Source organism: Protomyctophum bolini (genome assembly GCF_963924005.1).
Source record: "Protomyctophum bolini genome assembly, chromosome: 19".
NCBI lineage: Eukaryota > Metazoa > Chordata > Actinopteri > Myctophiformes > Myctophidae > Protomyctophum > Protomyctophum bolini.
The window spans coordinates 24,776,925-24,799,483 of record NC_137880.1 but is presented as its reverse complement, the minus strand read 5'-3'; the positions used below and the strand labels follow the sequence as shown (position 1 = coordinate 24,799,483).

Below are 22,559 nucleotides of genomic sequence, written 5' to 3'. Positions count from 1 at the left end.
ATGTTTTAAATGTGAGCCAAATGTTTCACTTTCAGTCAGCATCTTCCTGTGGCTTTTATCAGTGTAGCCTCTTTATAGTGGTGCCACCCAGTGGACATGAGATAATAATACACACTTTATAGCTAATCAGGAAAGGAACTTATAAGAGGTAGCCTACTACCTTAGGGTACTACCTAAAGTTGTAAATATTAAAAAAGGCATTAAAGCAAAAGCATCTTGCGACTGCATTGCCGCTATATGTTGCTAAAAGAAAAATGTATCAGATATGCTGCATGGTTTCATCATATCGAAACACAACGTTGTTTATAAACGCCAGAATTTTGTCTTTATTTTATATTAAATATAAACTGATCCAGGGTAATTTTGTTACGGGGTCCCTCTCTAAGGGGTCCCTGCTGCGCGTGTAAAACCCAACCTTGAAACCGTGAACTGATCTGAGACCATAAAGTATTAAAAGGCGTAAGACGAAGCAAATCATATTAAATACCTTCCCCTGTCAAATCTGAATCCCCCCCACTGTATGTATCTTTTCCCTTTTTGCTTCCCTTATGATGAATTCCTGTTCTGTTCTTTGACTTTAAGTATATAGAAGTGTCTATTTGTATGTCTCTAAATGTTTTGATGAATTGAACAATGTGGACCCTGTTGTAAACAAGTGTAATGCTTAATTGGGTCGTCCACTCACAGTTAACAGTCTCTGTATTGAGTTTGTGCTTGAAATGTACTGTAATTCTACAAACTGTTAATAAATATTTCAATCAATCAATCCGCTGTAAAGAACGCACTAGGCGCAGTTGTGATGAGGCCACATCATCCCATAGCCCGGATGGACAGTCGGTAGCGCCGCTATTGGTTGTCAAGCAAGCAGACAACGTTGTCGAATTTGAAGTTGACATCAATTTCAACAAATTAATAATGATGACAGTTTTGTTGTTGTTCCATTTTATATGCTTAATTTATACACATTGTAGAGGTTGTCTCTTGTGGAGGATTAAAATTCTGCCTAGACCATGTGGGTTTTTGATTGATTGATTGATTGAAATATGTATTAACAGTTTGCAGAATTACAGTAGGCCTACATTTCAAGCACAAACTCAATACAAAGACTTCAACGACGTCAAGGACCCCGCGGCAGGAGGCAGAGGCTCAGAGAGCAGACCCCCATTTGAAAATAATACTAGCAGAAGCAGTGCTTCTCAATTTCAACTATTTAATTTCAAGCATCCCCGGGCAGGCCGGGCACCCGTTTGACATGCATTGCATAAGGCTACAGACAGTACAGACAGACGGTCCCCATTTAATGACATTTCTATCTCTGAGACCCCAATTTAAATGGTAATTTAACTCAGAGTGTACAAAAATACAAAATGTTACTATTTTGTACACACCCATATCATTTAGCTGGGGAACCCCTGGACTGCATACCTGTCAGGCCGAGGCCGCAGAACAGCTTCCAAGCAAGCAGAGCAGATATCTTCCTCTTCCATGAGTTTGTTTGTACAAAAGCTGGATTAATGTTATTATAGAAAATTAGAAATTCTAGAATTTCTTTGGACAAAAAAAATCACAAACGTTTCTCAACAGCCAACAGTGGTCAACAGCTGACCACTTTTCCAGACAACCACCCGACCAATCACAGAGCGCTCGTTCCCCCGGGCTATGGGATGTAGACTCTACCTTTGTGGGGGGCCTCCATTTTAGCGAGCTTACGGTAAGAAAGGTTGTTTCATGACTTTGTAACGTTATCAAACCGTGGACGTTCACCGTGTGTTGTTGTCCGTTAAAGCTGGATTTACTTAAAAGTGACCAATTCTTTTCACAGAATAGATCATTTTAACAGGTCACTATTGTTGTGTCTGCAGGGGCTAACGTTAGCTAATCTTAGGGCTAGCAGATAGCATTGTTTATATAAAATCCAAGTGAACGTCTGTGTTTGTAATGGCAGGGACGGGTATCTATGATTAAAGTCGATGTACAGATCATCATTATTATTACAACAACTCATTACTAGGAGAGGGTGGGTAATTAAAAATGCTAATGATTTAGTAGAGCATTAGCCTATATAATAAATGTAGCCTACTGTGCCTTTGAGCAGGGCAGTGAATATTGAGGCGTTTTACCAGTGCAACATTCCCATTGTGTCTTTGTGTGCACCAATTGTGACAACAGGATAAAATAATGATACAATTGAGAATGTTCCAATTGTTGTTCCAATGTTACATGTATTCATAAACACAGCCAACAATTGGGACATTTCCGTGGATGGATACATGATAGCCTACATCTCGGCGGAATTCTTAGTGTGTAGTGTACTCACCACCAATACATTGCTGCGACTTGTCATCTATAGTTGAAATAGTTCCATATCCATTTGAACGTTTTGGAAGAAAATGTGTCAGTCAAATGAAATATCTCTACTTTTCTACGAGATAATTTCCACATTTCTCTGTACAACATGACAGGAGGAGGACATTCACACCAATCTGAACACGTACATTTCCTTTCAAGAGCACGTGTGTACCGTAATTGACGTGTGTTGCTGTTGGTGCACAGGTGCAGGGAAATTGTAATCTGTCAATTAGTGTCCCCCCACATAGATACATACATGCATACCAGTGCAACAGAGCATGCTTTTGCCTTTTTAAAACCTTACCCATTTTAACCAAATACATACATATTGATGCTGTTGAGTGCTGCTGTTCATGTCATCCTGCCATATAGATTATAGAGATTAGAGAATGTGGTCTGCATGGATCTGGCGGAAAAGTGGTGATATTTAACCAATTACACCTTTTCTGCCAGATGTATTATGAAATTCTCTGCAGTTAATTATTGGACTACACACAGCACTTCAAATTACAGTAGAATGCCATTGAGATTGATCCTTCCACGACAATGTGTTCTGTGTATAACATACCGGTATGCAATACATGCACTCACTGTAGGGAATATCAGACATAATATTCTAGGGCTACAGGAGGATCAAGGATCAATAGGCCTTCGTTCACAATTCAGCTAGACACTAATTAAGTTCATGCCCTTTGTTTTTTTTCCTCTGTAGCTCTGATAAAAGCATGGATGACGAAGTAGTAAGGCTGTCTTCTAAGAGTCATCATGAGAACATCCTGGGCTCCCTTCATCAGCTGAGGCTGCAAGGGAAGCTGAGTGATGTAACTGTGCTGGTAGATTACCAGGGACAGACGGAGGAGTTTCCGGCACACCAAGTGATGCTCGCTGCATCCAGTGGCTACTTCAAGAGGATTCTCCTCTCCCAAGATGCTGCCCCTAGCAAGCTATTCCTCTCAAACATGCACACTGCAGACTTTTCCACGTTTTTGGAGTTTGTGTATACAGGCAAAGTGGAGGTGGCCAGAGACAAGATCGGCGACGTCCGAGAAGTGGCGGCGATGTTGGACTGCACTGATCTTTCGGAGGTTTGCAGCGAGGCCCTGGACGCCGGACAATTGGAGCCCGCAGCAGAAACCTTATCTATGGATGAGGACAAATCTGAGCTGGAGGGTACAGACTCTGAGGCGACACAGAAGACTAGGACAAAGAGACCACCTAGACAGGCCACCCGGAAGCGGTACCTCTCACCGAAGAGCTCGAAGAGAGGGGAGGGCACTTCTAAAAGGTCTAAGGTGAAAAACACGGTCAAGGGTAAAGATGAATCCACACGTGGCGAGGAGGGAGGAGGACCGCGGCTCAGCAGCAGACTGGCTGGTCGTAAGGTCCTTGTGAAGGTCTTAAAGCGTGAAAGAGACAAGGCAGCCAAAGAGGGTTTGGAGAAGAATGCCGACATGGACACTGCTGTTGAAAATACAGCTGAGGTCGAGGACAAAGCTCCACTCCAGGAGAATGACGAGGTTTCACAGGACGTTGTGCATGCCTCTGACGATGAAGATGATGAGCCAGAGGAGATGCCAGAGGAAGACCCTGGAGATCCTCAAGACCCTCTGTACCTGACCTTGAAGGAAGAGGAAGGGGACGCACAGAGGATGCTCAAAAGAGTTTCCAAGGCCCAGTTTGAGTGTGAGAAATGCCAGCGGACATTCCACTACGAGAGAAGCTACCTGAAACACATCAGGTGCGACATACTCATCGGTTGCTGAAGAGTTTTATTCTGAATGTTTAAGTCATTGTCCTAACAGTTTGAGACTGCTATTGAGACTGACATAACATACAGTAGCAGCATATACTGTACATTCTATATGGCATGTTTACCCTTTTATAATGCTCAACATCAAATATATATTTTCATTTATAATTATATAAAGCATGGAATCATGTTCCAAGTCCAATTTCATCCCAATGAATCTATAGATGGTTAAATAATTATTTATCTTAAGCATACAATCATGTCAAATAAACTGTGTCTATAAAGCACATTTTCACATACTTAAAGCACATTTCACTTTGAGTCACATTCTATGTAATAGAGCACAATTATACAATACATAATTTCTATCGCTATGTGACACATTCAGATGACTGACAGCTGTTTCCCTGTCACTGTGGTTCCCACCAGCACGTACCATGGAGTGAAAGCAGAAGTTGTATATCGCTGCGAGACCTGCCAGCAGACCTTTCGCAACCGCGGCAATCTGAAGATCCACGAGAAACACGTGCACAGTGACGAGCGGCTGTTCAACTGCCAAGTCTGCACCAAGACCTTCAAACGCAAGAAGGACGTCATCCGCCATCAGCGGCAGGTGAGGAGGATTATGCTGCGATTGGCCAAAATCAGTCCAGTAACAGTTTTTCCTTATACACTTGATTGACAATCAGTGTTCTGTGACTTCTTCATGAGACCAGTTTCTACCCGCACGCTTTTCACTTTTTCCTGGTTCTTCTTTGTGTCATTTGGAACGAACAGGTGCACGAAGGGGGCAGTCAGCGTCACATGTGTCCTCTCTGTGGGAAGGCGCTCAGCTCAAAAACTGCCCTGCTGTTGCACGAGAGAACGCACACCGGCGCCAAACCCTTTGAGTGCGCCCTGTGCAATGCCAAATTCACACAGAGCTCTGCCCTCAAAATGCACCACAGGTAAGAGCTACTGGCCAGTTCTGCACTTGGTGATGAATGATGAGCCACTCAGGACTGAAATTCACTCTCTTCCCCACCTTTCTTTTTGTTTTGTCTTTTTTTTATATTCAGGACTCACACAGGAGAGAAGCCATTTGCCTGTGACCAATGTAACTCCAGGTTTACCCAGAAGCACATGCTGTCTTATCATAAGAGATCCCACACTGGTGAGAGATGTCGCAATAACTTTCTGTTTGTGTAGTACCTCTGGCCAGTTGTGAAGTAAATGTGGGCTGCTGACATTTTTAATCTTAAGGGTTTTTTATATTGATTTACAAACCTGACTTAACTGGTAACACAAGCACAGCTATTGAGTGTTTACATTGGTTTCATCTTTCATCAGCTTCAAATTTATAATGTCGCCATATTGGCACAGTATTTATTTTCTTTTACAATAAATCTGGGCTTACACTACAGGATAATCGGGGAAACGTCCACAGGGCATCACAGGGGCGTTCCCTGTTTGAGGCTGGTCGGAACCGATTATCTGCATCTTAAGCCTTCCAATTTGCTCACAAACCCATCAGGGCCACTCTGATAATTATAAAATATGTTTGATATTTATCTTGGAGGGGAGAGCTGCTTCTGGGATGTGTTTTAAACACATCTGGTGGAATCACAAGCATTGTCTAGAGCAGACCATATGAGTGGAGTGTGAGTAAATACCATTGCACGCTGTTTTCCTCCAGTCCACCACACAGCATAACCGATTACCGGTACACTGGATTAGTCAAAGTATACAGATGTCAAATATCCCCACCACACCTCTGATGGGGAGGAGTCCTCTTTTGAACTGGTCCTTATCAACAGACAACTGGCCCCATGGGTGCTCATGAAGACAAAGCTATCTTACGCACACAGCACCATACTAGACGTCATCGCATTGTTCTTGTTTGTGTTTTTGTCTGGTGTCCTAGGAGAGAAGCCCTTCATGTGTGAGGCCTGTGGGAAAAGCTTTGCGTCCAAGGAGTACCTGAGGCACCACTCCAACATCCACACTGGCTCCAGGCCATACAAGTGTGAACAGTGTGGTCGAGGCTTTGCTCAGAGAAACTCTCTCCATCAGCATCTAAAGATACACACAGGTAATAACCGTGGCTCTGCAAGAGGCTAGCTGTCTATGATGGTCTGTGTGTGTGTCTCTGTCCGGAGCTAATCTCGTGAATCGCTGATTGATTAGACCACATTTGTGTAGATACTGCCAGTAGGCTACAGAAGCACCTCCACTAATCTTTTTCACAAATGTTTTATACTGTGAAATATTTCACTTTAAATGTATGATAGAAAAAGGGTCTGGGATCGTGCAGCATTCAAAATAATTGAATCATGTCATAGATAAGTCTTGTTACTGATGAACACACAAAGTCCAAGATACACATTTTTGTGTGGATCTCAAGACATACTGTAAATACAGACAAACCATGTCCTAAAACCATCTGCACATGCAAAAACAATTAGTATACATGTTGTAATTTGCACTGAGGCATGTCTGTTTCCTGACTGGGAAATCAGGATTTATTTTGTCATTAGTTTCTTCACTGTTGTCTCTATATCTCATCTGGCATTGGTAGGCGAGCGTCCATACAGCTGTAAGGAATGTGACAAGCAGTTCACCCAACTCAATGCCCTCCAGAGGCACCAGCGCATCCATACAGGGGAGAAACCCTACATGTGTGGCCTTTGTAACCGCACCTTCACAGACAAGTCCACAGTTCGCAGGCACACCATGGTGAGATACTGTATATTCTTTCTATATTTTGGGGCCATTATTGCCCTTTAAGAAACGAGCAGTTCTCCATTGATAATGTTTGACAAGATAAAATATAACATCAGTGCATTCAAATCCAGACGCATGACACAGACGCCCCCTGGAAGAATTACCTGGTGGTGCTGGATGGAAATATCGAGGACAGGAAACCCCAAGATTCCGCCAAGGTGAAAGCAGAAAACACAGCAGCAGGGGAGAATGTGAGCAGTGCTGGAAGCGATGGCGCCGGAGGCAGCAGCGTCAGTGGTGGTGGCGTTAGTGGTGCGTCTTCGGCCCAGAACACTGTGATGCCAGCTGAGCCGCTAGAGCCGGTCACTTTGTCAGCCAACTGGGCCAGTCACGGTGGCCTGGGTGGCATCATTGTCATCCACGGCGAGGTCCCACCAGGGACACAGTTCCAGCCCATCATGACCACCGACGGCACAGGGGCTAGTGTCATTTCCATAGACGGTTCGACCATCTCCGTCCCTTTCTCTATACCCGTCTGCATGGCCCACCCTCTCCCTGTGTCCTCTGCTGCCGTCATGTCTTCTTCCTCTCCCTGTGTACCCGTCTCAGAATCCATGCTGGCCTCGGTTTCAGTGCTCCCAGCTGTGTCGAGCACTTCGGTCCTGGAAGCCGTTGTCTCGCAGACCATTTTGGCCCCGGCTCCCGAGGCGGACGTTTTGAACGACATTCAGACTTTGATCATCGGCGAGGAGGAGTGTGATGTGGAACAGCCAGCCACCACAGACGAGCAACAAAGGACAGTAGAGCAAATTAATTCTGAGAAAATACCAGAGGAAGTCCCCACTGACAATACTGAGATTTGTGTAAAATCTTAAATCGGGGTGTCAAACTAAATCCACTTCACCTTATCAGTAACTTTAATGTATTTTGTACCTGGTTGATTGTGACTGAAGCAATGCTTGAAGGTATCATTTCAGTGCAATGTTCTGACAACGGGCAGAAATGCACCTACTTTGTTTTAATCAGCCTTGAGTGAAACTCATATTTAATTTATGTCTCAGACTGTGGCCACACAATCTAGAGTCTAGACTGCCAGGAGTAGTCTCTATGTACTGCACTTACTATGAAATATCTGAGCTGCACATGGCATGGAATTGCCGTTTGATGTACAATAAAAGTTATTTAAAGCAAATCGATATCCAGTAGATGTCATAATTGCCTTTGTAATGAGCCGTAATGAACAGCAAAAAGACAAGGGGTTGTTTGGGAGATAAATGTCTTTAATTTTGTCCATTCGAACAAGCATACAGCTCAAGTCATAACAAGTACACTGTTATTCTTTCTGGAAGAAGCTTGATAAGTAGGATGACTGACTCTTTAGTAAAAACTTTGGTGCGGCTCACTAGTACACAAAGTACAACACTAAACTATACACAATGGCATGCTTAGTAACTGGCCATTTGGAAGGTGCACTACATTAGCAAACCTTCAATGATACAGCTAAGTTCACAATACAATACAGCACAATGAGTGGTGGGTGATGGTGTATTTTCTTTTTCTTACGTAAAAGAGTAGGGGGAGAATTCTTCATTCAAAAATACAGCTTTTCCACAGAAACTATAAATCATGGCTTATAGATTCACACATTCAAAATTAATATTACACTGGTCGATCCACTCACAAATAAGGAATGGTACGTTCAGAAAAAGCATTGGTGTGAGATACTTGAGTAATGGGTGTTCTAACAGTCTACATTACTTTGCATTAACCTTTTGTGAAGTCAAGTCTCTTCCTGTTGGAAAGAGTATTCTATTTTTATGACTGAAATAACTTTAGTTAAAAGAACAATTCTGATATTAAGGATGTCATTTAGTTAAAGAACAATTATGATATTAAGGATGTCATTCTGTCTACCTTGGACCTCAAAAATACACTTACTGATAATACTTTTGTCAAATGGAAGCCATGCACAATAGGCATTGGATTGACAATTAAACAATAGCTTGTAAAGAAAATATTTTTTTTAACAAAAACTACATAGAAAATTATATTTGACTAACAAAGAACTGATTGTACAAATCATGTCAATACTAACATCAGATGCGCCTCTCCAATGCCACATGAGGTAAGCCCCTGGGGTCACTCCTTATTAACGAAGGGGAAATGCAGCTAACCTTTAACCACTTAAACCCTGATATTATGCTTTGTTTGGGATTCCCCAGGGGTCTATGCTGTACTTGGTCCCCTTTTTTTCTCGCTCTACAAATCACTACAACAGAAATAGCAGATCTACAAGCTCAAAACGCATCACAAGTTCACAACACGTGAGCTTGTAGATCTCCTATTTTCACCGAACGTTTGTGTAATTTTGAAGAATGTTCAACTATTATGATAAACAACAACTGAGGGTTTGTGTCCAGACTGGCTTTCAAGGCGTTGCAATAGGGAGCCCTCACAGAATCAAAATACATGTGTAAATGAACAGAAAATACTTCTCCTGAAATTATATATGGATTGCAGCAGTTAATAATTCTGATGTACTCTGTAAGAGGGGGACCTGGGTTGGCTAGTTCACAAAAAAAAGAAAATGTAATGAGTGAAGGGGTGAGTGAGGGTTATGCCTGATTCATACTTTGATGCACATTGTGTCGCACACTGCAAATAGCCAATTTACATGCTTGTAGATCTGCTTTTGTAGGTGCGTGACACCAGTATGCAAAGAAATATAACTCAGACTTTAGTGTTAGTGTGTAGGTGATGGGGTAGCATGCCGTTATGGAGTCCACCCTCCATGCTGCGTTTGCACCCTGTGGTGTCTCTCCCTCGTCACTTGAGGTCCCCTTCGTCACCCTGGATGGACTTTTTGATGCGCAACAGCAGGGTGGTGTGCCACTGGTCCAGACGAGAGATGGAGTCATACTCCTTCACCTACACACAGATGGAGAAGGGCTCGATATACAGGGCCATCTCAATGAATTAGAATATTTTGTAAAAGTTCATTTTCTTCCGTAATATAATTTAAAAAGTGAAACTTTCATATAACAGTACATGTAGTGCTGTGTCGCACACCAATGCACATATTAACATATTCATGTAAACTGTCAAGACATGTTTGATGGATTTTTGCTTTAAGATGACATGAAATTAATACAATTAATTATATATAATTCTGGCTAGGCGTATTAATTTAAATTCTTGAATGTATCTCCATTTTATAAACCGTATATATTATCATATTCTTGTTAATCCATGACACAGCAGAATCCAACTATATCACGATGCGGTGAGCTTTTAGCCTGGTAGAACCACTCCCCTTGCTGGACAACATTTGCATTCTGCCAGCTGGGTGAGTCTGGGATCTCTCAGGCAGAGACGATGTACTCCGGTTGAATTCTGGCCGGAGCGATATGCAGCTGTATGAGGCCGCTAGAGGCGGGATCAACGCGAGACTTATGACATATTGAAGCGCTGCCACAGCGCAATGTAAACACAAGTTACACAACCTAACAAGACTACAACTCGAAATTGGGAACTTGTGAACTCAGTACTGCCGCAATCTGGCGGAGTCAGGTTAGTGAGCTTTACCAGATCCATCCATATATCCAGTTTGGTACTAGGGTGGAATCAATATGTTGATGATTTGGGGGCCCTGTCATGTTTTAATACGGTAAGACAGCAGTAAGAGTGATGAGATTTGATCACTCACTAGAAGACAAATACACAATGGCTACGTTTACATGAAGGGTGATCATTCCGAATAAATACTTCCGAATAAAATACATCCGATGTAATGTTTTTTGCCGCGAGTTTACATGGGAAATGGTCATTCCGAATGAGTGTTTATATGGAGAAGTGATAGAAGACATGATACATGTTAATTCACGTGAAACTACGCCATCTGTTGGACACATAAAATATAGGCAGTTCATTCATTGTGACTGTCTCAACAATACGTTACCTGTCTCAAGGTGATCATCTCGTTTTTATTTGTAGGCCTACTACTATACTTTGTATCTACAGCACGGCCAGGGCACGCAACGCAACACTGATGATTATTATTGTATCGGGTCGCTCGTTATTTTTGAGAGAGAGAGAGAGAGACCGTTGAACACACACACACACACACACACACACACACACACACACACACACACACACTGTGACACACACACACACACACACACACACACACACACACACAGATCACACACACACACAGATCAGGGGTATCTCATCTGCTGCTGCTCCACGTTTTTTTTTGTGGATTTCGGATCTGAAAAAAGGAACGAAATAACGCGCTCTATGTGCAAACTCCTCGGCGCCGACGGCGCGCCTTGGATATGAGCGCCTTAGCATGCTCAGAAAGACCAGAATGAATTTACATCCGAAGCAGTGTATACATGAGTCAAATTTCTTTCAATCGCATTGAAAATCGGAGTAATCCAGCCAGTGACATCGGAATGGTTTTTAGATCGCATCGAGCGTTTTCATTCGGATGTAAGTTTTTGTAGGTGTTTACATAACAACGTTTAATAGGATTGAACTTCTATTCAGAATGAAAAGGGGATTTAACTGCTCATGTAAACGTAGCCAATGACTCATGGTCAGGAGTGTTATTATGAGTGATGTAAACGAGACCTAGTTTTAGGTTGGAAAACTGCACAACTCTCACAGACTTACCGCGTCCGTGAATGCCTCCGCATTCTGTTCCTCATGGGCATCCAGGAGTTTCTGCAAAACAGGAAATGTAGATTAGCCGACCAACCTGCTCTCATTAGTAGGGCTAAAAATAAATGTGTTATGTTGTTGTGTGTATGTTTGTGTACATTGTGTACACTTGAAATGTAATACCATAGTTTAAAAGCATGAGTGTTCATGAAATGTGCCAGAACAACGCTGGCAGTTTTATTTCAGGACAATACATTGTGGGTTCAGATCATTCATGTCTGGATAGCTCAGTCAGTAGAGTTCTCGTCTTTGGACCGCAAGTTCATGGGTTCGATACTGGTCACCGCCAACTCAGTGTATGAGTAGTAGCACAGCTTGGGTGCAACATGTTGTGCGGGAAGTACTGGCAGCTGATGGCAGGTGCGGCCCTCCACCACCTCAGCAATCCACCTCCCAGAGGTCTAGCGCATTGTTACGGGGACAGACTCCTGTGTGTTACCGGCTGATACCTACAATAAGCCACTCCCAACCCACCTACCTCAGATGATTCCACTATATGGTATAATAATTATAACTATTAATTCGGACACCACTACAAACAGACGAACAGACATCGTCATAGAGTTAAAGTACAAAACAAACACACCCTTATGTTAAGTATGAACAGCTAGGTACCTTCAACAGCTTGCATTCCCTCGAGTCTGAGAAGGCTGGAAACATCTCCTCATACTTCTCAACGGCGATCTGTGGAGACAGAGATTTCTTTATGGAGTGTTTCCTGTGTTACTGGAACAGGACATCGAAGAGTGACGGGAAAGATAGACACGACAGCAAACACAGGAATCATATCCTTGCCGCAACGTGGTCGAATAACGGAAATATCTACAACCTCATAACATGTCTCAATGTGAAATGTTGTGAATCTGGTATTTTTGAAGAATGCTTAAAGCAGTGTCAGAGAATTTGGATTATAGATTTTTTAGTAGTAACCATTGAGTTACATCATGGCAAGACAACTACACAAACCAAAATTCTTCTTTTATTCTTTACTCAGAGCTCCATTAGCTGCCATAAAAGCAAGCAGCTACTCTTCCTGGGGTCCACAACAAATGAATAAAAAAATCTTCACTCACATATAACAAAACATATTAAAACATGAAACAGTCTTAATAAAAACAGTAAGTACCGTAAAAAGAAAACTAAGCATCACAACCCATCAAATAAATAACATTTACTTCGAAGCTTGATTGTTTACTATGAAAAGAATACCTAAAGAAACACTAATTGTATGCCAACCTCTCCTCTACTGAGCCATGAGAGACTGACATGCAATTCCTCAGTATTCTGCCTCGCTCACACCCAATGGACAGTGCAGTCAAGGGCAAGCTTGCAGCTTTATTCTGAGCTAATTGAAGCTTACACAGATGTTTTTTGTCTGCACTCGGCCATACTGCAGAGCAGTAATCAAAGTGCACTGTCAAGGCTGGGGTAAAAAAAAAGATAAACACAATGTATGCATGATAATGCATGATATTCCTCTACCTATTTCTTGGTCACTTCTCATCATACTGGGAGTGAGTTACGTACTCTAATTCCGTTCTGTTTCACATGGGTTCTGCCCTCTATCACTCAATCGCTCTATGGTTGCTTAACTATGTCCACAATTTAATAAATCACAGAATCATTTAACAAGTCATACTGGTGGCAAGAACTTGCCTTAGCGTTCAGTTCGTCCACAATAAAATGACACAGGGAGGCTTTGAAGAAGTACTCTTTTGCGCTGTATTTCAGTAGTGGGTTGTCCATAGTGTTGGCTCCGACCTGCACAAACGCAAAACAAAGACGTCACGCAAGCAGAAAGAATACGCATTATTAGCTCTTGCAAGCTGTGCCGATCGGCTCACAAAGTACAAAAATAATACTAGAGTGGTCAGACCTACCTGCTCATAAATCTCAATGGCCTTCTGGTACTGTTCCAACTGAGCGCTGTAGGCACCCACCTTCAGCAGACACTTGTTGGCAGAGCTAAGACAAAAGACAGGGCACATTGAGAAACTGGACTCAAAGCATATAGTTGCCGTCAGGCAGAAACCTTGTATGCCCATATTTAATCTATTTACGGTATGTATATTTCTCGATTGACAGTGTCACAGGAAAAAAATCTACAAGCTCACGAGGCACTGCATCACAATGTGTTGTGAATTTGTGGATTGGCTGTTTTACTCTTTAAAATAATCGATGTTGAAAATGTTTTCAAGATAATTGCAAGACCAAAATAGGGAGATCAGGTTGAAAGTTGAATGTCTGACTGTGGGCTTTTATAAATATTTAACCAATGAAAAGTATTAACAAGAGCTTGTGACTAAATAATAACTACATTGGATCCATTGGAACACAGGTTCTTTTTTCCATTTCCTGAAATGTTTTGGACAAACAAGGTTATGTGACCTGCTGTGTTGCAAACAAAAGAAAGTCATGTCTTGGTATCATCAATGCATCACATTGTTCAGCTGAAAGTCACATTATTCCTGACCACATGATCCTAGGATTAAGTAAACATTAGGCATGACTCCTCTGTCCTCCATCGTGTTTTCAGGTTTAGTATAAAGACTGTACAACAACTTCTACTACAGCATGCCTCGTCCCAGGACTCCTTGGTACCTCGCTCCGTTTTTGACGTGAAGACAACAGCCCAATTTGCGCATAAATCGCTGTTGCTGTATGTTCATCTGTGTCATAACGCTACAGTACAAGCACATTATGCCTAATTTATACTCCGTTGTAGGACACAGTATGAATCAGGCTTTAGAGTGGCTGGCAGAGGAATAATGAGTGCTGACACTAATGACATAAAGAGGAAGCTCAATGATACTGTAGTGACAACTGGAAAAGATCCTTAAGATAGCCAGTCCCATGCCTCGCCACTTAGTACGAAACCTATTCAACATTCATCTGGACAGGACAGAGGAGCGCACAGCGAGCAGTCAGAGAATGAGAAGCATCGCTTATGTTTCAGTGCAATTCTATATTTAGACTTTAGAATTGTATGCATTTAATACAATATTGAAAACATGTAAAGAGATCAATATAATTTGTCTATTCTGTATATCCATCCCTTATTGTACATTATTATTATTATTATTGTAGTACAATATGTAGTACAGTATTTCCTATTGCTTTAACGCTATAATGATTTCTGTGGTGTGGAGCAGAAATGGTACCTGTTTGACTCCTCTCCTTTGTAATAATCTGCTGCCTGCTCATAATGTGCAATGGCCTGTAAAAAAAAAAAGGAAGATGAACTTTAAAGAGATCCTTCAGATTAACAAGTTTAACCACTCCCATATTAATCACTCACCATGACTGATTAAGACTAATTTCATGATTACAGTACAAACACCATACTGTGCATGTGCAGTAAGCATGACACAGGGTGGCATCATGCATACAAACAACTCGTGCATTTGATTGTCAATGTACACCAGTGGTTCTCAACCAGTGGTCTGGGGACCACCAGTGGTCCTTGAGGGGGTTCCAGGTGGTGCCGAAATGATGGTAAGTTGGTAAACAAATGGGCCCTTATAGATCTTTAACTCTTGAGTGTAAAATTAAACCAAATTGGTTACATTTCATCTGCATTACTTAAATTACAAGAAGTCTACACAATTAGAGAATGTAAAATAATTGTTATTTTGATCAACGTTTGCCTGTTATCTCTCCTATGGTACCACATCAACACAGCATGGAATTGTGGAGAAAATCATATCAAAAGATGACAAAATTCTTTAGTCTTGGGTCTATGAGGCTAAATCTCATCAAATGGTGGTCTGTGGCTCAAATGCAGAATAAATAATGGGCATTGATATGAAAATGGTTGAAAACCACTGTTGTACACGCGCAGTCACATAAAGGAGGTACACTCCTACGTAACACATCCACCCACAAACACCCACCTTTTCGATATCCACCAGTTCGGACTCGTAGATCTCTGCGATGCTGATGTGGTGCTTGGCTGCGATGGTGAACCTTCCCTGGAGATGGAGGGAAAAATCTTTACTAACCCAGAGGCGCCACGCAACCCTCAAGTAGTACTGCTGCTGCAGTGTGACTGACAGGTGACATAATGGCATGCTACACTACACACATCTCTAGAGATGACTCAAATCTGTAAAACATGTTCACAATAATGCAGGTGGCCTAATATTGACATTTCTTTATTAGAATATTTAGATTTTGCGAGAGGATTCTGGTCATAGGGAAAGGTATCTTGTCAGCACAACAATAAACAGATGTGCACACCATTCAAGAAAAGCGAAGGCTAAATGAACAAGAATGAAGATATGCAACATAGGCAGAATGGCTAGTTTGTGTCTGTCTGCATGCATCTTACCATGTCTGTGTATATATCGATGGCTGCATTTAAACACTTGATTGCCTCTATTGGCCGCATTAAGAGAAGAGGAGGGCACAGTTAAAGACATGCTGCATTGGTTAGCTTTGTTCAAATCAGACCCATTGGACCGATTGGTTAACCCAGTGAGGCGTATGTACGGACCGACAAGAGTTTTGTATGGGGTTTACCTATAATGACATGCCCAAAATAGGGACGTCGGGTGCAGCACAGCACTTAATGCCACGCTGAAAGTGTGACTTAAAACACAGAAATGGAACTATAATTTTAAACCAAAGGACTGTTCATCTCTTCACTGGACATAAAGGCAGAATATACTGGATAAACTTGTAATACAGTGTTACGAAAGAGCCCTGTGATCTAGTAGGGACAAACAGAGGTTATAGAATAAAAGCCCCACAGCATCTTCCTTCAATCTCCTATGACAAAACTTGATCTGCTGCCGATGGAGGTGGGGGGTGGGTATTAAAGGCCACATATGCATTCTGCATAGCAGACGCACACTTCAGAGACAGAGCAATAAACAAAGCAGCACAGGGGACAAACAGTACAGGGATCAATTGAAAACAAGATCCAAATGAAGAGCAACATCTTCAACACATTCATCACTTGCTCTCCACCAGTAAGGTGAGATGGACTGAAAAACGGAAGACAACGTTTTTGCCTGATAACGAGGTCACAGGCTGGTATCTGCAGTCTGTGGCTGAATGTCCTAATTTAACAATTATGTTACGTTGCTGCAATATGCTCAGACCACCAGGGGACCTCCTCTGAATCTCTGAGCTCCTCTCACCTACTCTCTCCCTCTCCATTTGTCCACAATCACAATTCTTTTGTGTTTTCTCGCACCATCCCTTGCCTACAGTTTCCATAGACAATGGCTTATTATTAGTCATTGTTTGGTTTGCGAGAGGGAGGACGGGACACAAAGATGCTAGTAAGCAATCTGTCAGGGAAGAGGGAAGATGACCGCCCACAGAGACAGGTTCTGTTTGAGATTTCCTCCCATTGAAGGGGAGTTTTTCCTTGCTCATGGGGGAATTGTTGGGTTTTTGTAAATTTGCTTCTCTTCAGCAGTGCCACTGTCATTGTCCTCCCTGTCAAGTGACAGAGGGCCCAAGCCAACGGTGGAGGTTAGCAGTGACAAGAACCATAGTACACATGGGGGGAATTGAGAATAGTTTGAAGTTGGGAGAAAATGAAAACCATCCGAAATTGTTTCAGGAGAGAGAAAGAGTAATGTCAAAAAGATATCTAAAAAAATCAAACCTGTGTTGTTTGCACCGTTTGTTTTACATCACCATTACATCACCTAATCAACATGAGTTAGACTTTAATATATTAGCGCCCCTCACTTCACACGGGTGTGATTTTTAATGTTTGTCTATGGAAAGATAAACCTGTATATAGGTCCAGGCACTCTGGGTGGACAGAGATTCTGCCAATGTAGCTGAGAAAGGTGAGCAAGGCTGTCCTTGTGACCTGGCATTTTCTTAAACTTGTTTTGGCCACATCATGTGTTTACATAGACCGAGTAACAGCCAATAATAACTATCCCCTTTATGAAATGATCATTATGACACGTCTAGCACTTTATTTGAACATTACAATGCTGATTTTATAATGATTTAAGGCTGTATTATGTTGTAACTTATTTTATTTTATTTCTCTCTACTATGTATGTTTTATACGCTGTTGGTCATGTTATGTTTAACCCAACAATGATTTTATTGCACTGAAATGCACTACTTTCTAATGCCTATGAATGAACACAAACCATGTACAACAAAAGTAACTGCAGCACAACTGAAAAATGTCCTACTCTATATATTTTTGTATTCTAGGATTTATACGACATATATATACTGTACAACAAATACATTTTAGAATGTCAGTATCGTACACAAATCTATTCAATTAAAAACCTATGTGATGTGAGGAGGTGGTCTAGACATAAATGTAATGAGGAAACTTCTCATCTCACCATTGGGGTCTGCCTTTTTGAAAGCGTTTCCTGCATCGATGTAACTGACGGCACAGTCATGTTTGTTCTGGAGTTGCAAGTGCAGGCGAGCCGCCTTGCAAAAAGCATTTCCAGCACCTGGACACAGAACACACAGAAGAGGTTATGAAGCTGGTGATAAAAACAAAACAAATGATTCCTTGTAAATCATGTAAATGTAATAAGATGATAATGATCCCACAGAACAGTTTACTGCTGTACACATCGACCGATTACTTTTTGACGGTTTGTCAAACAGCATTTTCAAGGTTACAAGGGACCAAAGTGTAAAAGTAAAACCATAATGTGAAAGTTGTATAGTAGCTACACATAGTAGATTACAATCTATAAGCATAATAATAATAGTGATAATAATAATGCTGCAAAGTAGTTTGTTTTGCACTTAAAGTTTAAGAATTTCTTTTTCATTTCCAGTATTTCCATTTGGCCAAAAAATGCTAGTCGACATGACAGAAGCCAGTTTGCTGATGCAGGGTATTTTACCTGTATAGTCGGTACTATTCACCACTGATCACCAAACTGTGATTTATGCAGCATTGTTCACAAACTGCTAACTTTCCATTAATACGATTTGAATTCCACTTACTGCTGGTCAGAAATTGCTTATCGCAGCTTCATACGATATGTACATGCATGTACGGAGATAGCTTACATTGGACATAATGCATGTCCAATGCCTTGTGTGCCTTGAGGAAGTTGAGGCATGTTCAAAATTGCTCAAACAGTGACAGTACATTTTAACAGCGGGAGACCAACGGCGAGCGTCGCTTGAATTTCATTGGCTATCGCCCAATCGCCCACTATCGCCGGGCGACGTCGCCCAAAAGATGAATTATTTTTATCTTTTCGGCTGACATCCCTCCACCCACTTTTCAACCATCGCCTGTTCGCCTGCTATCGCCTCTATCACCAGTAGTTGCCGGGTCCCATTGACAAATAATGCACTTCCGGAAATTCGTCTGGCTGTCGCCGTATTGTAACTCTTCCCATGAAATGAACTACTGCAACTAGGGATGCACCGAAAGGGAAATTCTTGGCCGAAACCGAATATCCGAATATGATTAATATTATACATCTTTTTTCCTACCATTGCTGTCATGGCCGTACCTTAAAGCTACCTGATTTATGGCAAAATAAATGGTTGTGGCAAAACTTAACTTAAATAATAATCACTATTATGGGTCCATAAAACATTTATTCAGCTCTTTTGAATGCATTAATTGCATACACTATTCGGTGATATATTTTCTGCCTATTCGGGCCGAAACCGAATAGGCCGAAAATGCGTTTTTAGCCATTTTCTGCCGAATATTTTCTGCGGTCGAATATTCGGTGCATCACTAACTGCAACGATCTCTCTGGTACTGTATTTTGGAACTTACTATTTTGATTAAATGTACTGATAATTACAACTTGATGTGTTTGTGACAACAATACAGGCGTCATCATATCATACCGGTCCAGTTCTTGGCCATCTTGAACATGTTGGCTGCTCTGCAGTACATCTCACAGGCCTCTTCGACTTTGTGCGGTCCGCTACTCAAAAAGAAAACAGAGAAAGGAAACACACTCAAACACATATTTTAACAATAGCTTATTTCTCGGCCCACAACAATTCACACTAACGTCAAGCTTGTTTGCCTGTCAATATTCATCACTGTAAATCTCACTGTGGCTTTATCATCAAACAGGGAACCCCCTGGGAGCCCTCTGAAGCTGTCATCCAATCAGGATAGTAGACATCACTGCTGCAGCTGCCTGGCCACTGTGCACAGTCTGTCTAAAGGTCCTCCAGAGTCCAGAGTGAATAAGCACAATACCCCATGACAACAGCATCATCTGGGTCACCTACCACTGAGGGTTGGAAAACTAAACACTGAGTCACGGAGCCACTGGCTGTTTTAGGTTTTGTCCTTGGATGCATCTTACTCACTGCGGTTCAATTCTTGCATGCATTCATTATTTTACCTTTACTCTTCATGAATACAGTCATTATTAATACTGTATCTATATTATTATTATTATTATAAATTGCATGTTATCATGAAATGTTTGCAAATCAAATAAAACCTGGATATATTGGGGTATTTACCTACAATTTTGAAAGGGAACCATGTAGGTTAACATCAGATCATGTATTTGCTACTTCACCAAAAATTACTTACTGACTTCAACACGTAAAACCATGCAAATAGTGATTAAAGGCTCAATCTAAAGATTGCTTTAAACATTCTTAAAGGGTTTGATTTGTAGATAGAACATATGGGATTTCTTAACCCAGTCATAAATCAATGTAGTAGGTCTGTTTTACGCATGTGTTTACAAACCTTACACACATAAACAAAGCCATTGCACCCCCATTTGTATTAGTCCTTCAAGAGATGTGTCAAGCCTGTTTTTCCACTGCCATTTTATAATTGTGGCGGTGCAGGCTACTAATGTAGGTTCGCATCAGTTACAGCTTCATAGTCATCTCAAATATGGCCGAGTCTGACATGCATAAACCATTTTGTTTACATGACCATGATGCAGCTGCTGCCTACCCAGGCTCATTCATTGATCTCATAAAACGTCTCCCTGTAATCATATAATGCAATATACAGCTCAGCCACCTATTTGTACATACACCTATTTGTCAAATCTCACAAGTGCACAGAAAACAACACTGAAAATTTGTCTGTGTAGCTTGTCATGATCGAGCGTATTATGCTAACATTTGACCAGAGAGCTACAGTAGCTGCTTGTTTGGTGCAATGATCCCTTACCCTCCAAACATCCCTCCCATGAGAGAGCCAGATGACTTGATTTTCTTATCGGCATCAGCCATTAGTTGAATCGCTTCCTTTTCCTTCCCGGAGTTGTCCATTTTTGCTGTATTCAATGCAAAACACCAGCTAACAAACAGTAAGGTTTAAACGGCACAGGATTCAGCTTTAGCTACTAGTGCGGATTACAGTCAGTCACTCGATGGATGGGTTTATGATGCGTAGGCGTGCACCCATAGAGGGCGTGCACCCACCTGGCTTTGGAGATCGCGAAGCATTATGGGATTTGACGTTTAGCATTGCAAATAAATAAACCAGGTTTTAATTTAAATAACATAAATTATCCTTAGTATTTCACATGAACTGAAAGTGTGTTTTCTGCAAGACGGATAATGTTTAACTGACTTTATGTTTATTACGTTTGGTTTGTTTTCACACCTCCACATTACAGCAAATTAGTACCAACCAAGCCGCATAAGGAAAGGAAAGTAGACCCACATCCATTTATTGGACAGCAGATGGCAGTAAAATTCCAGTTTCCCATTCAGTGTGCGGGCGCGTTCGGAAATAGCGCACTGAGCGCACTGTGCAATGCAAACTAGGCGAGTGCGCTCCCGGTGCGCATTTCCGCACCCGTAATGTACACAGATGGCTGTCACTCAAACAAACAAACAAACAAAAACTAAAAGGCATTCACCTAGTTCTCTCTAAAATGAAATGAAATGAAATAGTCAGACTCAATAAAATACATAGCAACTGGCCAACTGCCCTACCCCAGAACGTGCTCGGCTATGGCATTGATGACGCACGTCTGTTCCGAGAAAACGAAACTTATTTTATAGACGAAATGAAAGCCTGAGTATCGAGGCTAGTGTGAGTACACAGAGTGATGTGATTAGTAAATCAAAATGGCGCAACAACAGCAAGGAGTTACTCTGGACCGAGATCAGTTCTGCTGTTCTATTTGCCTAGACCTTTTAAAGGAACCAGTGACTCTACCTTGTGGTCACAGCTACTGTAGAAGTTGTGTTGAGGGTTACTGGGACCAGAACAGAGACTGCATCTGTCCTGAGTGCAGGGAGAGTTTCAGCCCCAGGCCTAATCTGAAGAAGAACAATATGATGGCTGAGGTGAGGGAATTAAAATGAGCAAATATTTTGGTGGTGGTGAAGGGTAATTGCAGTAAGTGGTGGTATTGTGTGTGTGTGTGTGTGTGTGTGTGTGTGTGTGTGTGTGTGTGTGTGTGTGTGTGTGTGTGTGTGTATTTGTATTTTGCTCACCACGACCAGATTGTTGACCTAGTGTCTGATGCATATAGACCACTGTCTATAATGACCTAATTCTGGATTTGAAAATGTACTAGTCTGTAAGATTGAGGTTAGCCTCGGAAACCCAGACGTTTTAATTCCAGGGAGGAAAAAAAAGGTTGAGGTAGTCCTAGTCGTTCAGGGCCCGGCCTTAGGAATCTGGAGGCCCGTTTCAAGACCAAATATGAGGCCCCCCCACCTATGACATAATTATTCTGTTGATAGATACAGGCCTATTGATTATACAAATAGTTTTGTGTAACTTAACATCATGGGAGAGAGAGAGAGAGAGTAGCCTCGGTCCGAGGCTTACTTATCTGCGAAAAGAAAAGCCTGGTCACAACACTTCCTGCAACATCCGCCCAAACAAATTATAGTCTTTTCAGCGTAGGTCTTGCCCAGGGTGGAGAGAGAGAGGGGGGGGGCCCGTTTCAATTGAAACTGGTGAGCAAGTAAGTTTTCAGTGTGAATCATTAATCTCAAGCTGCCTGTTATGTCTTTGTCATCGTCAGTGAGTCCAATACTTTTGACTTCCAGATTGTGGAAAAAGTGAGGAATCCTCCAGAAGGTCAGAAGTGTTCTC

At 41.8% G+C, this 22,559-nt stretch overlaps 2 protein-coding genes across 3 annotated transcripts; one reads left to right on the top strand and one right to left on the bottom strand.

Moving 5' to 3' along the window:
* The first annotated feature begins 1,659 nt into the window (after positions 1 to 1,659).
* gzf1 (GDNF-inducible zinc finger protein 1) lies at positions 1,660 to 7,985 on the top strand. Its single transcript, XM_080791268.1, has 8 exons — positions 1,660 to 1,711; positions 3,062 to 4,087; positions 4,529 to 4,712; positions 4,877 to 5,046; positions 5,158 to 5,252; positions 6,003 to 6,170; positions 6,657 to 6,814; positions 6,934 to 7,985. Exons 2-8 carry the CDS (start codon positions 3,075 to 3,077, stop codon positions 7,675 to 7,677), a joined length of 2,532 nt encoding a protein of 843 aa, XP_080647394.1. The 5' UTR covers positions 1,660 to 1,711; positions 3,062 to 3,074; the 3' UTR covers positions 7,678 to 7,985.
* Positions 7,986 to 8,014: 29 nt separating this feature from the next.
* On the bottom strand, positions 8,015 to 20,864 carry napbb (N-ethylmaleimide-sensitive factor attachment protein, beta b). Of its 2 annotated transcripts, XM_080791266.1 has the most exons (11): positions 20,670 to 20,864; positions 19,361 to 19,440; positions 17,866 to 17,982; positions 15,861 to 15,907; positions 15,424 to 15,501; positions 14,692 to 14,747; positions 13,411 to 13,495; positions 13,187 to 13,291; positions 12,146 to 12,214; positions 11,483 to 11,533; positions 8,015 to 9,730 (listed from the first exon to the last, which is right to left on the bottom strand). In XM_080791266.1, exons 1-11 carry the CDS (start codon positions 20,768 to 20,770, stop codon positions 9,629 to 9,631), a joined length of 891 nt encoding a protein of 296 aa, XP_080647392.1. In that variant the 5' UTR covers positions 20,771 to 20,864; the 3' UTR covers positions 8,015 to 9,628. The 2 variants fall into 2 exon arrangements, with proteins under 2 accessions (XP_080647392.1, XP_080647393.1); XM_080791267.1 differs by lacking the exon at positions 15,861 to 15,907 and having other exon boundaries at positions 20,670 to 20,859.
* Between the last annotated feature and the right edge of the window lie 1,695 nt (positions 20,865 to 22,559).